We start from the raw sequence: 15,975 nt of genomic DNA on the forward strand, positions 1-15,975 counted from the left end.
CGGCTTTTTGAAGTATGTATCCTTTTCAGAAGTACCTAATGTTTTTAATGGGTTTAGCTCACTGATGGTTTAAATCTAACTTAGTTAAGCAATTTATTGCTTAAAAATATGATTTGATTTTCATCTTAGCCATGGTAATAAACAACAATTATTTCAAAATTATTTACAAACAACAAAAACATTGACATCATATTTTGTTGAAGTTTTTTGTTGATAAGAAAGCCACACTTTCTTATCTATTTTGTACTTAATTTTTAAGAATGCGCAGAGCCTTTGCCTTTCATAGCTAAAAAAAAAAAGTTGATCAGCAATCTCAATAACTGGGTAACTGCCCATATAGTTTGGTGTGTATATACACTGTTAATATCAACGCCTGTTTAGATCCCATCAACAAAATACAAAAATGCTTTAAAACTTTAATTCCGACATTAGACCACAAAATAAAATAATGTTTTAGTGCTCTATTTATAAATGATTCCCCTGTCAATTTGTCTGAAATTTGCTGTCAGATGTTTGAATCTCTCTATACTTATTTCAGTGTCTATTAAAACAATGACTTGTTCTGCCACCTAATGGCCAAATATCAAAGTGCACAGCTCCCACTGCTGCTGTAATTTGGTGTTAATACACATATGGATTATTATTATTACACAGTATTTATATAGCGCCATCATATTACGCAGCGCTGTACAAAGTCCATAGTCGTGTCACTAACTGTCCCTCAAAGGAGCTCACAATCTAATGTCCCTACCATAGTCATATGTGATGAATGTAGTCTAAGGTCAATTGTTAGGGAGAAGCCAATGAACCTAACTGCATGTTTTTGGGATGTGGGAGAAAACCGGAGTACCCGGAGGAAACCCACGCAGACACGGGGAGAACCTGCAAACTCCATGCAGATAATGTCCTGGCTGGGGATTGATGGATGATGGATAACATCGTATTACCATTCTGTGTTTTGGTATATTGTTTGTTTTACTATCCCAAAACATTGTAAATAAAAGATGTCAAAAATGTACACAGCTGTCACAATAAGAAATGCTATCGAAAAACAAATATTTTGGACCAATTGAGGATATATTTTTTAAATACATCCCTCAGTGTATAAGTCTATATTTTAAAAAAAAACTACTGTTTACTGTTATTACCTAAATTTCCTACATAGATTTATTTTATTTATAGAATTTGACAAATAGGGAAAAAAAAAAATCTTTTCACTTGGTTCTGATGGATCCCTACTACTCCTTTTTCGTTTGCCGCCCCATCTGGATGTTTTGGCTGCACTAGGACAGCTGAACAGGGATCCATAAGGAATATATGTGTCTAGTTCTTTACCCTCTGCTTTCTTTCCCCAAAACAAAACTGAACTTTGTTTGCATAAAATGTGTTGAAGGAGGGGAAAAAAATATAATATAAGAACATACTTGTAGAAATGGATTAATGCATAGAAGTATGGCCAAGTGAATTTTTTGATTGTGGTTTTGTTTTTGTTTTTTAAAATAAGATGTATTGATCACATTTTTAAATTTTTTTTTATACCTTTAGGAGCAACTGAAGAGATTTTCAAGATAGCGTCAATGGCCCCAGGTGCACTTTTAATGGAAGCACAAAAAGAATATGAGGTACAAACTTCTGTCTTGTAATCATGTGCACTGGTCAGCAGTTGTACCTTTCTGTTGACTTCCATGTTGCTACAGAAGACAATTTGCCCTGAGATATAGGAACAAAAATGTTATCAATGTTTTGTATGATTTACTGCATATGAAATGTACAATTTAGGAAGTCTGTGTATGGCAGCACCATTCAGATTAAACAAGAGTATAACATTTTTGCAACGCGTTTTGTTATTTAATTTATGTGTTTATTTTGTTTGTTTAGAAACAGAGCCAGAAGGCTGATGATTATCTGCGTGAAATAAAGGACCAGAACCTGCTTGATGTAGCGGTAGCACAGTGCATTGAAGCAGCTGGTTATGAACATGCATCAGAAATGCAGAAATCTTTGCTTAGAGTAAGTTATGTTAAACAACAGTTTTATTGTATGTGGCCCAAATGTTGCATTACTGGATTTAAAATATGTGTAATGTAATAGTCAACTGTCTTGGCATAAAGAACATTTCTTTGAGATAGGTGACATATGTCACTCCCTGATTTCCCTGAATCCCTGATTTAGTACAGCTCTCCAAGGCTGGAGAGGATACACGTTCATCAGTGAGGCTGGGTGATCCAGCAAACCAGGAATGGATCCCATCCAGGATTCAAAACATTTGCTAGCAACTACCAAATTACTTTGAAGAAATCTATTCTAGGTTTGCTGGATCACCCAGCTTCACTGGAGAAAGTGTATTCTCTCCAGCCTTGGAGAGCTTTAATAAATCAGGGCCATTGGCTCAACAGTAAAATTCATGTTTATGCATTATCTTGCTTTATAATCCTGTAAGTGCCTGTGACTACTAGAATAATAAATACGTTAATGCTTGTACCTGGACATATAATCCAATAATATGTGTGCTGGTGCATACTCTCTCACATACAGAATATCTGAAATGTTCAGTCCTTCTCTTCAGTTAGTTCCCTGTTGTGTACAGAGACCATAAAGGTATTTTATTGGTTCAGTTATTGCAAAAAGCATGTATGGAATTCTAAAATATACTTTTTGCTATTGACACACATAACTTACTTTACTTTTGTGCAGAGCATAGGAATGTTAAAGCCCCTTATCAGGTTATTTTGGCTATCTGCACCCCACTAGGGAGATTTCCCTTTACTTCCTGTGCTAAAAACGCTACAGGAAATTACTCCTCAAAGTCCCTCCAATGTCAGGACACTTTTCATCCCAAAGAGTTGTACCCACTGGAGGATTTTTTACCTAATGAATGTTTGGTATCCACAAACTTTCTGTATTAGTGAAAATGGTCACCAGGACAAATAAAGGGGGGATGAATGTCCTCAGAGGGGCCATAGACAGCAGCAAGAGTGTCAAACTCTTCCCTACAAAAAATGCTTTTATGCTACAAAAAATGCTACAAAAATGCTTTTACATACACTTAAGGACGTAAAATGACCCTCTAGCATAAATATCTTTTCTTATTTATTATTTGTACATGTAAGGAAAAGTAAACATTTTCCCTTTCTACCTGTAGGCAGCCTCTTTTGGGAAATGCTTTCTTGACTCATATTCACCTTCAGATTTTGTGACAATGTGCTGTGATCTTCGTGTTCTGAATGCCGTTAATGACTTTCAGATTGGAATCCCTTTGACTATCACACAGTATCCTTTTAAATCGATTGTTTCTTTTTTATTTTACTTTTGGTTCTTCACATTTATTGGCCTGGTGACAGGAAGTGATATAAAAAAAAACTTTTCTTAGGTCTATTTAAAAAAAAAAAAAAAAAAAAAAATACACAAAGTTATTTGCTAAATGTGAAGCAGCCCGATTTATGCTGTAAAGTTATTTATAAATATCTGACATGTGCAGAGAACTTAACCATATGGGCCTCATTTAATAACGCGCGCCAAGGATGGAGAGGATACACTTTCATCAGTAAAGCTGGGTAATCCAGCAAACCTGGAATGGATTTCTTCAAAGACATTTGCTATTTGCTAGCAAATGTTTTAAATCCAGGACTAGATCGATTCGAGATTTGCTGGATCACCCAGCTTCACTGATGAAAGTGTATTCTCTCCAGCCTTGTGCTGCACTATTGGTTAGGGAAGTTTCCCCTTGTAATGATAGGCTAGTTATCTGAAACGTGAGGTAGTTGGAGCAGGCTCACAACCGAGTAAGCTGATCAGTAGTCACACCCCAATGCACCCTTTAGAATATAGTCAAATAGTTGCTCAGTTGCTAAGTTGAACTGATGGTCGGGAATCTTGGCAGGGCTATTATATTGGGGCAATTTAGAAACTGTGTGCTTACCCATATTTTGAATATCAATGGACAAACATACTTGTATGTATTTGTAGACTTTTGATCTTTATTAGGTTTAGTGTTATCAACCCTTGCCATGATGATTAGCTGAGGTGTTGTATAAAATATACATATAAAATGTCCTTAGCCTTTCTGCAGATACAAGCAACTCACAGTTCCAGTACTGCTTGACAGGTATTATTCTGTTTCTTCATACATTTTACAGAACCAAATATTCACATAATATTTAAAGTGTAATGTGTTGGAACCATAAATAAAATCATTGCATTGTATTCTATTTAAGTATATTTAATAATGCCAGATGTACATTTAAAATGTAGCCCTGTGTATTATTTTGGTTTTAAAACATATTCACAAACTAAAGATAATTCAAAGCTAAACAGCTGAACTTTTAGTCTTTACTCCTAAAGTACATAAAAAAAGAATAATTGTATCTACCTTCATGTCTTATCATCTTTTTTGACAGGTTAGTTTTAAGAAGACTCTATCCCCTTGCTGTAAAGATTTGTGAACACTTAAAGCAGCCTGACTTTCAAGGAGTGAGTCGAATTCTAGCACACTGGGCATGTTACAAGGTAAAAGTTTTTTTTATGTTTTTTTTTTTTTTTCTTTTCTTTTTTGTCTTTGTCTTCGTAGCCTGTTGTCTGTAAAACGTGATGTTAATTTCAGGTTCAACAGAAAGAGAAGACTGATGAAGAAGTAGCTCAGGCCATTAATCAAAAGCTTGGTGATGCTGCAGGCATTTCATATTCAGAGATTGCTTCAAAGGCATATGACTGTGGCAGAACAGAATTGGCTATTAAAGTAAGTCTATATTATTGTATTTTGTGTAATAAAACAGCCTTTTTTTTTTTTTTAGAAAATTTTAAGAGAAAGTAATTTTACCAATGAAGATGGTATGTTAATGTTTCAGATGTGAATCTTGTAGGCAGGAAAGTAAAGTACTATCCAATGCTGGGATTTTTATTTTACCTATCTGGGTCTTCGGTTTCAGAATCCAGAATAATACTTTTCAGCTTCCTGTAATAAAATTTGACAAACCAAAGCGTCACTTTAGGCTATTCAAAAATTATCAATTTCTCTCTGAGGTTAAAAACTGGGTCTAAGCGGACAGAATATGTATAGTAAGGCCATATAGTAAATTGGGCATTTTGTGATGTCACAGTAAGGTTGTGGCTACACTTTCATATTTTGCGTGGAAGGTAATACTTTATATGTTGTTCCTCACGAAACTTCTTCCAAATTCTTTTCATTTAGCTTGAATGCTTGATTTGTTAAAGATGTTGGGAAATGTTAAGAAAGTTGGGCTTTCAGTTCTCTTCACCTTATGTGGGACATGTTCTATCCCATTGATAGGATTTTTTTAGATTTATAGTAAAATTATTTGACTCTTTTTAGGCTAATACTTCTAAGCCCTTGGGGGCAGCACGGTGGCTCAGGGGTTAGCACTCCGGCCTTTGCAGCACTAGGTCCCAGGTTCGATCCCCAGCCAGGAAATTATCTGCATGGAGTTTGCAGGTTCTCCCTGTGTCTGCGTGGGTTTCCTCCGGGTACTCCAGTTTCCTCCCACATGCCAAAAACATGCAGTGAGGTTATTTGGCTTCTCCCTAACAATTGACTAACTCCCTTAGACTTAATGACATATGACTTTAGTAGGGACAATAGATTGTGAGCTCCTTTGGGGGACAGTTAGTGACACGACTATGGACTATGTACAGCGCTGCGTAATATGATGGTGCTATATAAATACTGTGTAATAATAATAATAATAATAAGCCCTTCTAAGCCCAGATCCTTCAGGTTGCTAGAACTCTTGTGCCCCTGCCTGCCCCCCACCCCAATCCTCAGTCAGGGTACTTTTGAAATTCCCAAATGTTACAAGACTACCTGTCTCACTCAGTGGATAAGAAAGAATAAAGTTTTGCAAAATCTTTCTGACTTTGTTTTCGCCCTCTGTTGATCATGCTCTTAGTAATGCTTTGCTACAAAACTAAGGCATGCTGGGAAGGGGTTATCCCTGGCTGGTGTACAGTTTCTTTTTATTTGCTGGTATCCAGCCCTGCTGAGGGTGGGAGTGTGGCCCGACATGACTTCCTGTGACACCATTGGAGTCCAAAAATTGGATTTTTATGGTAAGAGTTAACAAGAAATCCATTTTGTTACAGCTCTAGAAAATATATACCAGGTCTTTGTAAAAAAAAATTGACTGTACATTGAGGGTATTTTAGGTTCTAATTAAGAAACTACTCATTAAAAAAAAACAAAAAAAAGTCACAAAAAATGATATGGTCCTAATGATACATGTCATTTTTCATGGAAAATGTTTTGACACTTTCAGTCATGCCAACAAGAAATTCAAATACTGAAAAAAATATTGGTGGCAGAAAAATCTGAACCAGTTTATTTCTAAAAATATATTCATTTTATTGGACAAGTTAGACAATTTGTTCAGAGAAATATTATTAAATGGAAAATCGATTTATAATAAAAGAATGGCACTTTCTCATGACAGCTGTAGTGTTATCTATATCAAACTGTACTGGAAATGGTATATAATTAGTGTTTGTGCATTTCCACTCCCTCTGAAGTAAAAGTAGATTTGGAATAATCCTAAAATCAGGGGGATTTCCTTAGGTGCTCTAAGGATAGTACTCTGTATAGGCATTGGAGCTCAATGAGATTCAGCAGAAAGGCTTTTGTGATGGCAGGAAGTTATGGGTATTTCCAACTTCTGAAGTGATGATGTCTGAAACTTTTTATGATCTGTATTGTTCTCTATTTCTGCCTAGTTTCAAGGGAACCACAATGACAGCTTTACTAAAGAATTGCAGTGAATTGGCACTGAGCATACTGGAAGACTTAGAGGCCAGGGCATATCCGTACCTTTTATAGGCATTTGCTGGAACAAAGGAACATTTTTTCTTCTTTTCACAAATTTTCTCCTATTTAAGAAGCTGTTTTGGTATTAATAAACTTGATACACACCCATAACATTTTTAAACTGGAATTTTACTTTGTGAGCCTTAACACATGTGTTTAATGTTGTTTTGTATTGCATTATTACAGGCCATTTTTGTTTGTACTTTGCAAGGTTTTATTGATTTGTATTTCAAATGTTTTACAGATTTTTTTAAAGGGAATTTACAAAAAGTTTGGGGGGGATCATAAGGATAAGAAAAACACCACATTCAAAAACCAATCCAATTATTAGGCATTTACAATGTTTGATAATCCAATATGAGATGTTGATACCAGAACCATTCTAGTATGTTCATAAAAAATGAGTAACCTATCTTATGCATATCTTCTATGCAACAGATGGTAATGGTTTATCTTTCTAAAGTTTCCTAACTATTTACCTTATCCGGTTTAGTTTATTTTTAGTAAATTCCAGCAGGATATTTATTTTAACTGAGCTCATAATTTACATTAAAAAAAAAACCTGTTATTTATTGGTAGTGTAGGCAACCACAGTGCTCAAAGTTTGCACACCTCTATGTTGTATTGTGTTGTGCTATATAGCACAGTTGTGTTGAGGTCTTCTGAATATGTATATTTGGATGGCAGTCAAAATGATTGGCAGTGCATATATATTGAGTTATACATAATAAAGCTGTAAATATGGACTGTGGCATAAGTAAATTGTCAGCTTATGCAAGGGGGAAAGGAGAGGGAGCCCAGGTTGATCACACATTATAAGCTGGAAATGTACTTAGTTTAACTTTCATAATATTGTTTAATTGTTGTTAATGTGTCTGATTTCAGCTGTTAGAGTATGAACCAAAGTCAGAAGATCAGGTGCCATTACTGCTAAAGATGAAAAGAAGTAATCTTGCGCTTGGCAAAGCTATTGAAAGTGGAGACACCGACCTTGGTATGTGACAATAACACAACTGTGTTCTGACAACTGATCATATTTCATTAAACGTTATCCAATATTTTAGAATCAAAGCTATTTAGGGCAGTCCGAGAGAGTTCAGATAAACCAAATGTGTCAGAAATAAAACAAGCACTTGTAAAGATGATGATAGACATAAATTGTCAGTGTATGTAGAACACCAGGCAGATATAAAAATTAAAATAAAAACACAAAACAATATAGTTATTTCTTTTTTAAAAATTATATAATTATAGAATATGTTTTTTTTTTTTAAATGCTACTGTTTTAATGCTAGTTCATGATGTCATCAATTATTTCTAGATTGGCATTTTCCATTCCAAATTATAGTGCACTGGAAGGACAGCACAATTAGCCAATCAGACGGTGTTGCAGTGCTGTCAATCAAACACTATCATATTAATCATAACACAAATATTTTACATCTATATGGTTTTGAATTTGTTTTTTCATTGGGAAAACCATTAAAATAAACACAGAATTGTTATTAAATATGAGGGGGTTGTTTTGCTGCATTCCTATTGTGTTTTTATGCACTTTTATTAGCATTTAAAAGCTTGCCTTTAAAACGTTGGAAAACGTCTATGCCACGTTTTTACTGTGTTTTCCAGTCCCAGCTTATAAACCCAGGAAAATACCCTATTGAAATCAATGGAAGTGTTTACCCATGTTTACTAGCGTTAACTCCGCGTTTTTTTAAACGTTGCAAGCAACGTTACAGATAACGCTCATAAACGTGCCTCAAGGAAACGGTGTAGATTAGCTAATTGGAATGCATGGGAATTTCATACATGGGCTTTTAAAGCCTCAGGTTAAATGCTGGGGGAAACGTCCGTGTAGACAAAGACTAAATCAAGTATACTGTCACATGCTACTGCATGTTACCTTCGTATTTTTCTGCATTTGCTCAATAGGATATATGCTTTGTTGCAAAGTAAGGAATAGGTTATTGGACACCACAACACAATGTTCTTCACACATTAGGGGCATGCACTCTTCATTCCATTGAGCTTTAGTGGTAGTAATGTTTCTTTTACCTAAACCTTTATTTTCTGCCATTTTATTAGAAGTAAATAATAAAAAAAAATGTAAGTCATATGTGTATTTTGATATAATAAATCATTTTATTTCTTTAGTATACACTGTGGTATCATACATGAAGCATGAATTTAATCGTGGAGATTTCTTCATGACATTGCAGAACCACCCAGTCGCTCTCAGTTTATATCAGCAGGTGAATAGACTTTTATATAATTTTATATATTTTAATTTACAAGCTTTTAAAAGGCATTGTTAAAAGGCATGTGCTGTTTGTAATACTGAACAATAAAAAAAGGGCAAACAAGTTTTTAACAACTTTTCTTTATACATTAAACATGTAAAAATAAATACTTCAAATTCACATATGCACCATTTATATATTTATACAGGGCGATCATATGTTCTTAAGCGTCTCTTCTCAAGGTTGAATAAATTCATTTCCGCTAATCCCTCCTCATAGCGGAGTTCCTCCATTCCTAAACCAATAAAAGGAATGGAGGAACTCTGCCATGAAGACAGATTAGCTGAACTGAATCTATTCTCCCTTGAAAAGAGATGTATAAGGGGGAATATGATCACCCTGTATAAATATATAAATGGTCCATATAGAGAACTCTCTTCCCAACTATTCACTTTAAGATCATTAAAAAGGTCAAGAAGGCACTCCTTGCGTCTGGAAGAAAAGAAGTTTAAGCTCCGGATAAGGAAAGGAATTCTTCACTGTAAGGTCTTTGAAAATGTGGAATCGGCTCCCTCAGGAAGTAGTTTCAGCAACTACTATAGATTGCTTTAGGAAAAAGCTGGATGATTTCTAGAAGCACAGAATATAACTGGGGATTAAGGCTTTAAAGTAAAGATAACAGAGACTGTTGATCCAGGGAACATCTGATTGCCTCATGGAATCAGGAAGGATTTTTTCCCCTGGTGGGCATTGTACCAGTAAAGAAGGCATATGTTCCTAATGTAAACTGCACAAAATTATTATTCTGAGGGGTAGAAGTTATGTGCCTCCTTTCCCCAGACCAGAGGCTTCATTTGCTTTGAGAGCTGTGTTACAAGATAAGCGAAAGATTGAACAACATGTCTTCATGCCTTTTCTGCTGTACAATTTATTCTGGGTAACATTCTGCAGAACATGCAATCACTATATACTTTATATCTTTAGCTTGGAGATGTTGGAATGTCAATGTCAAAGCTGTAGATAATGGAGTTGCAACAGGTCCTATTTATTTTAGGTCTATATGCATTATCTTGCTGTGTTTGACATGCAAATGCAGGTCATCAAGATCCTATTTACTTTAATAGGCAATGCTCATGGCAGTTCCAGGGCTGGTTGTGAACTGCTTTGTGTTTCTGTAGATCCAGCCTATCCTATTCAGGTGCGTTAGAACTTCAAGCAAAAGTTCTTTTGTCAACTATTAAAGAGAAAAGGAGAGGCTTTTGTAAGGCACTCATAAACAATCTAATGTAAAATGATAATTTTATTTGCATACCAAAGTTAAAATATACTAAAGAAATAGTATCTGAATGTTTTACTTGAAATGTGTTGTAACACTTTAAACACCATTCAATTTTCATGCAACCAAAGAACAGGCATAGGTACAAGGAAAAGGAGAGAGGGTCTTTCTTCCCGACGCGTTTCACCTAATGAGGCTTCCTCTCTATTTTTCCTTATATCTTTGCCTGTTCTTTAGTTGGACGAAAATTGAATGGTATTTACAACACATTTCATGTAAAACATTCAGGTACTATTTCTTTAGTATGTTTTAACTTTGCTATGCAAATAAAATTATCGTTTTATATTAGATAGTTTATGAGTGCCTTTTAAAAGCCTGTCCTTTTCTCTTTAATATTTGGTTTTAGAGTCTGGGCACACTTTGGTGATACCAAGGCTATTATTCAACTTCTCCTTCTGGAAATTCTAGTATAGTGGACTTTTGTCTATATTTGTATTTGAGAATAATTGCAACACATTTGCATCTAAGTATCTTTTTAAATGAGCACAAAGCATGTGTATACTTAGACAAATGTTTACTTTAGGGTTGTCACTTACCAGAGTGAAAATTTTGCTGCATAACAGGCAACATAGAACATTTACTTTCATCTGCTGCCCTGAACAACTGCTGGGAATCAAGAAAAACGCAGTGCATCTGTGTTTGGGGTACATTTGTCTATTCCCAGTGCCGGTCATTATTCAGTATCTGGTGCCAGACATAAGTACTGTTGCTCGGAGGTGAGAGCAAAGACTTGCTTAGCTTCAACAAGTTTGCACTGGAATGTTGGAAGCGCATTAGAAAAATTGAAAAGAACAGGGAACGTAAGTACAAACCTTAGCCAACTTTCTAATAAAATTGCTGGAGTGAATCTTAAACATATTGTCCCCTACCAGCTTAAAATTGTCATTCCATTAGCAGTCAGGGTCCATTGCCATTACCGAGAAAGGTTGTTTAACTGTTGACTTTCCTTTACTTGGGATGAACCTATAGGGAAAGGAGATGTAGCAGCATAAGTGTAAATCCTTTATTTAATTTATCAACAGTTTTGTAAATATCAAGAACCGGAGACGTTAAAGGATCTATACAATCAAGATGATAATCACCAAGAGCTTGCAAATTTTCATGTTCGAGCTAGCTACTGCAATGAAAAGGTATTTCTTTTCTTGTACATATAAGAATATATGGGTTGTAGATCTTTATATATTTTGTAATTGCAGCTATGTACATCACATACTATTTTCTTTGTTTATAGTCTATAACCTTAATGTTTTACCCCCTTTGCCAAAATTTTTCTTCTATCCTGTCTGTACCCCTCCACACACAACTGCAATTATGCTGATCAACATATCAACATGCACTCTGGACTACTCACAGATATTCTTTTTCAATTGACACATTCTTAGGTTACATAGATACACGTCAAATGATTCTCGTCTAATAATCGCCTCAGGGCTGATATTAGACGAAAATCTGGTGTGTGTCCATCGTCCAGAGGACCGTCCTGGCAGATCTATGGACTAGGAAAAATTGTAATGAAAGTGAAGGGAAGAGAGAGCAGCAGGGTGCCGCTCCGCTGCCCCCCCCCCCTTCCTCATAGAGCAGAAAGGTGAAGTATGTACAGTGCTCGTTCATGCTTCGTGTAGATCATGAAATATCCTTTCCAACAACAAATATTGCATTTGTGTACATAGCCTTAGACTGTCGCTTTTTTTTCTCAACCCTTTTTCTAACCTTTACGAATGTACACATAATTTTCCTGTTGAAGGGGGGTGGCAAAGTTAGGTGTTAAACTGGTGGATATGAGATAAGCAGAGTGTTAACACAGAGAGAGGGCAAACAGGGGAACAATGATTTGACTTAAGGTGGCTAGTGGCAATGTGCATGTAGTAGTGTTTTGGGTGAAAAACACTAAAGCCATTATAATAAACAAGATTTCACAAAGAAATGGTTGCAGAAGCAGCCATGATGGTATAAATTGCATAACACAATTTTCTAGAGTCTTCTGATATATGCAAGTCAATACCATAATCAAGTGAAGAATGTTTTTGACCATTGACTTGCATTTTTTAGTCAAGTCAATTAAATAGAGTCCTTTGCTACTCACATATTATGTCCAAGAACATAAACATTCATCAGTAATTCTTGACAAAACTCTGCTAACTCCTAAATGAGTCCCAAGAAGTCATCTGAACCAGGGTATAAGGGGCATTCATGTATCGGAGACTTTTCATTTCAATGTGTTGAACAATATCATAACTATTGCTTGTTTTAGACATGACTCAGGTTTTTCCATATTTAACTGGATATTTACGTTTTGCAGAGTGTTGAGGGTCGGGTTGCAGAGCTGCAGAATGCCGTTGATGAGTACAACAGAGCAAAAAATGATTGGGCTACCAAGGTAAGTAAATGTGAGGAGTAGAAACTGTACACTTTCAAATACCTCTATATACATTGATGTAAACGTCCTTCATGGATAAAAAAAAAATCATGATATTGCTGCTGAAAACAAAAATCTTAAATGATAAACAGGAATAGTTTTTTTTTTATTTAAAAGTGTCTGAAATACTCTTTTTGCTCAAAACAACAAAACTTCTTTCAGAAGCAGTCAGTGATGGCTAGTGTTTTGGGGAATATATCTGGGCAATGTCAGGGTCAAAACCCTTTCTAAGCCCTATTTTTACTTGCCAGAATCCACTTTTACATCACTCCCCCCGTATTTTGGGATTGAAGACCAATGATCAACCACTATAGTCAGGGTCTGATGCTGACTTTATATTGTCGTCTCTAGTGACATCATCACACTTCCACTAAAGTTTTCAGATCCTTCAGATCACCTATCTGTGCTTTAACTTTAAGATTACTTGTTGCTGTAGTAACACTGATAATAATGAACTGGTATTTCGTGACATTTACAAATAAATATATATGAATACACATGCTATTTTACAGGTAACAGAGGATCAAATTAAGTTGCTTAGAATCCAGCGTACACTACAGGAGAAGATTGATAAGCCTTACCTAGATTACTCATTACAAGAGACAATCTACAACCTGATACTTGATAACATGCAGAAAAAAGCTGAGCAGCTTTATAAAGAATTTAAAATTCCTGAAAAAAGGTATTTTGCATTAATCATGTTTATTAGAGTGTAATTTTTTTCTTTTCTTGATTTGTATATTACACCCTTGGATATATAGAAACAAAATACAATACCATAACCCATAACTTTGCAATTTATTCTAATGAAAATAAATATTTCAAGAGATTTAGGTAGTACAAGCTATATTATATATATTTTTAAAACAAGTTATATTAAACTCTCTACTGTGAATAAGCCATGGTTCAGGGCAGAATAAAATACAAATTTAGGAATGGGGGCAAGTAGGGAGGAAACAGATAGGCTTTTGAAGTGGCACATTGAATTAAAATATGTTGCTTTATTCTAATCATAGTTTTAAAATGTAATTTAGAAAAACCTTCATCAAAATGCAAAAGGTACAACTTTTAAAATATATTGCAACTATACAAGTACAGAAAACCTTAAGTATATTCAAATAGTACTTGGTATTATGGTCAAAAGTCTCCTTTACCCGACCCGTTTCGCCCAGTAGGGCTTCATCGGGGGATTTGGAGAATATGATAACAGAATCAGTAATTATTAAATGTGTAGTAAGTTATTCAGGTTTCCCATTATATAAATGAAACTCACATCAGCAGCTATTACACTGGCAACAGACTGATCATGCTTCCCAAAAAGGTGAACATAACTTTGGCCTAAAAGTATAGAGAGTATTCAGGATACTCTAGCAAACTGTCAGAGATCTGCAGGATGAATCAAACCAAATAAAATAGCAAACTGCTGGGGATACTCATATGCAGATGGTCACACACAAAGATAATCAGGATGCTGCGGATCCAAGTAAGGAATTTCCTTATTCCAATTCCCAATTTCTTACTTGGATCTGCTGCTTCCTGATTATCTTTGTGTGTGACCATCTGCATATGAGTAATTAGTAAAAAGCAATTATTAAGAAAACCTGTTTCAGATTTTAAAAAAAACTTAGATTAAAACCTTAGTTCCCCTTTTTATCTAAACCCTAACACATCCAAAGCTATGTTGAAGTTCTTTGAAACCAAAACCCTGCATGGCTTAATATTTAAAAAGGTGAGACAATCCAGTTCTCTATTTGAATAACTCCTCTCAAGCTTGGCAACACCATAGTAGCTAGTAACCTAGAAGAACAGGTAAAAAATTGGAGGACCTAGATGTGAAGAGCATGTATACAATATAATATACTCTAAAATATAAAACAGATATAATTGTAGTTTAGAGATGGTTCTACCAAAAGTCCATGTATATCTAACTTTGCTTTGGATAGCAAAGGGAAGAATTAAAACCTCTTAAAGTTGTACTTTCTGCTAGTGTTCTAGCTAGGTAGTCTCATCTTCTCATCCAGTGAGAAAAATTATTATTATTATAATTATTACACAGTAATACAGTATTTAAATAGCGCCAACATATTATGCATCACTGCACAAAATCCATAGTCATGTCCCTAGCTGTCCCTCAAAGGAGCTTACAATCTAATGTCCCTACCTTAGCCTAATGTCTTTAATACAGTCTAGGGTCAATGTTTTTGCGGTAAACCAAATAACCTAACTGCATGTTTTTGGAACGTTGTCATCAGAACAAGGGAGATGTTAGGTTTAGTCACAAGTGTAACATTGCCGAGATTTCCTCTCCTGTTGCATTACCAGGAAAGGAGGTGAAGATGAATCCCCTAAATCAAATACTGAATCAAAAAGAATTAAATTCCAAACTGTTAATTACTAAAACCTTAAAATGGGTGAAATGGACCTTAAAAAGGTTTGAAAATCTATTTATCTATATTCTTAATTTTTTTTCTTTTTAACTGTTGTAATTTTATGTAGGTTGGTGATTAAAAGTAGATTACCTGTCTCATTCTGAAAATATTAGTTTGCACTTTAGTATTTGCTAAGTATGAGGTCTATGATTGAGCCAATCCTGGCTCTAAAACAACTGAATCGACACAATTCAGTATACCAGCCAGGCAGCTAGCATTCAGAAGAGTCAGCAATAGCAAAATATATATATATATATTGGTCAAATAGATAACTGTTTGTGTTTTCCTTAGGTACTGGTGGCTAAAATTAACTGCACTGGCAGAGAAGGAAGATTGGATAGAGTTGGAGAACTTTTCAAAAAGTAAAAAATCCCCCATAGGATATTTGGTAATTGATATTTTTGTATTTAGTACTGTTAAAAACATGTGAAGCGTCATGAAACAAGATTTACCTGAAATTCCATGAGAAAAAGAATCTGTATATACTTTGCCCACTAGATGGCAATGTGCCATGTAAAGCATCTTTCTATTTGAGATTGCGTTTTTGTAACACGTTACATGTGGACACAGCACCATCTACTGGTGGACAAAAATGATGCACCAAAGATCATTTGGGAGCAAGTGAGGCATCATAGTAAAAAAATACTTTAACCTATAAAGAAAAAAAAGGGGTTAAAATGGTAAGCAGGCTGAACCAATGTGATTTTAAGATTTCACCTTTTATATAAATGTTTAAAAAAAAA

General features: G+C 35.0%; 1 protein-coding gene across 1 annotated transcript in view; it reads left to right on the forward strand.

Moving 5' to 3' along the window:
* Positions 1 to 15,975, forward strand: part of VPS16 (VPS16 core subunit of CORVET and HOPS complexes) — a gene marked incomplete in the record, with an annotated part of 28,690 nt that overhangs the window by 10,386 nt on the left and 2,329 nt on the right. The window contains 12 exon segments of the mRNA XM_072418835.1: positions 1,546 to 1,622; positions 1,879 to 2,010; positions 3,143 to 3,270; positions 4,070 to 4,105; positions 4,398 to 4,506; positions 4,601 to 4,735; positions 7,697 to 7,805; positions 8,966 to 9,063; positions 11,410 to 11,517; positions 12,687 to 12,764; positions 13,316 to 13,485; positions 15,524 to 15,620. Of these exon segments, the coding sequence (XP_072274936.1) occupies positions 1,546 to 1,622; positions 1,879 to 2,010; positions 3,143 to 3,270; positions 4,070 to 4,105; positions 4,398 to 4,506; positions 4,601 to 4,735; positions 7,697 to 7,805; positions 8,966 to 9,063; positions 11,410 to 11,517; positions 12,687 to 12,764; positions 13,316 to 13,485; positions 15,524 to 15,620 (1,277 nt within the window).

The sequence above is a fragment of the Pyxicephalus adspersus genome, chromosome 7 (assembly GCF_032062135.1).
Source record: "Pyxicephalus adspersus chromosome 7, UCB_Pads_2.0, whole genome shotgun sequence".
Classification (NCBI taxonomy): Eukaryota; Metazoa; Chordata; class Amphibia; order Anura; family Pyxicephalidae; genus Pyxicephalus; species Pyxicephalus adspersus.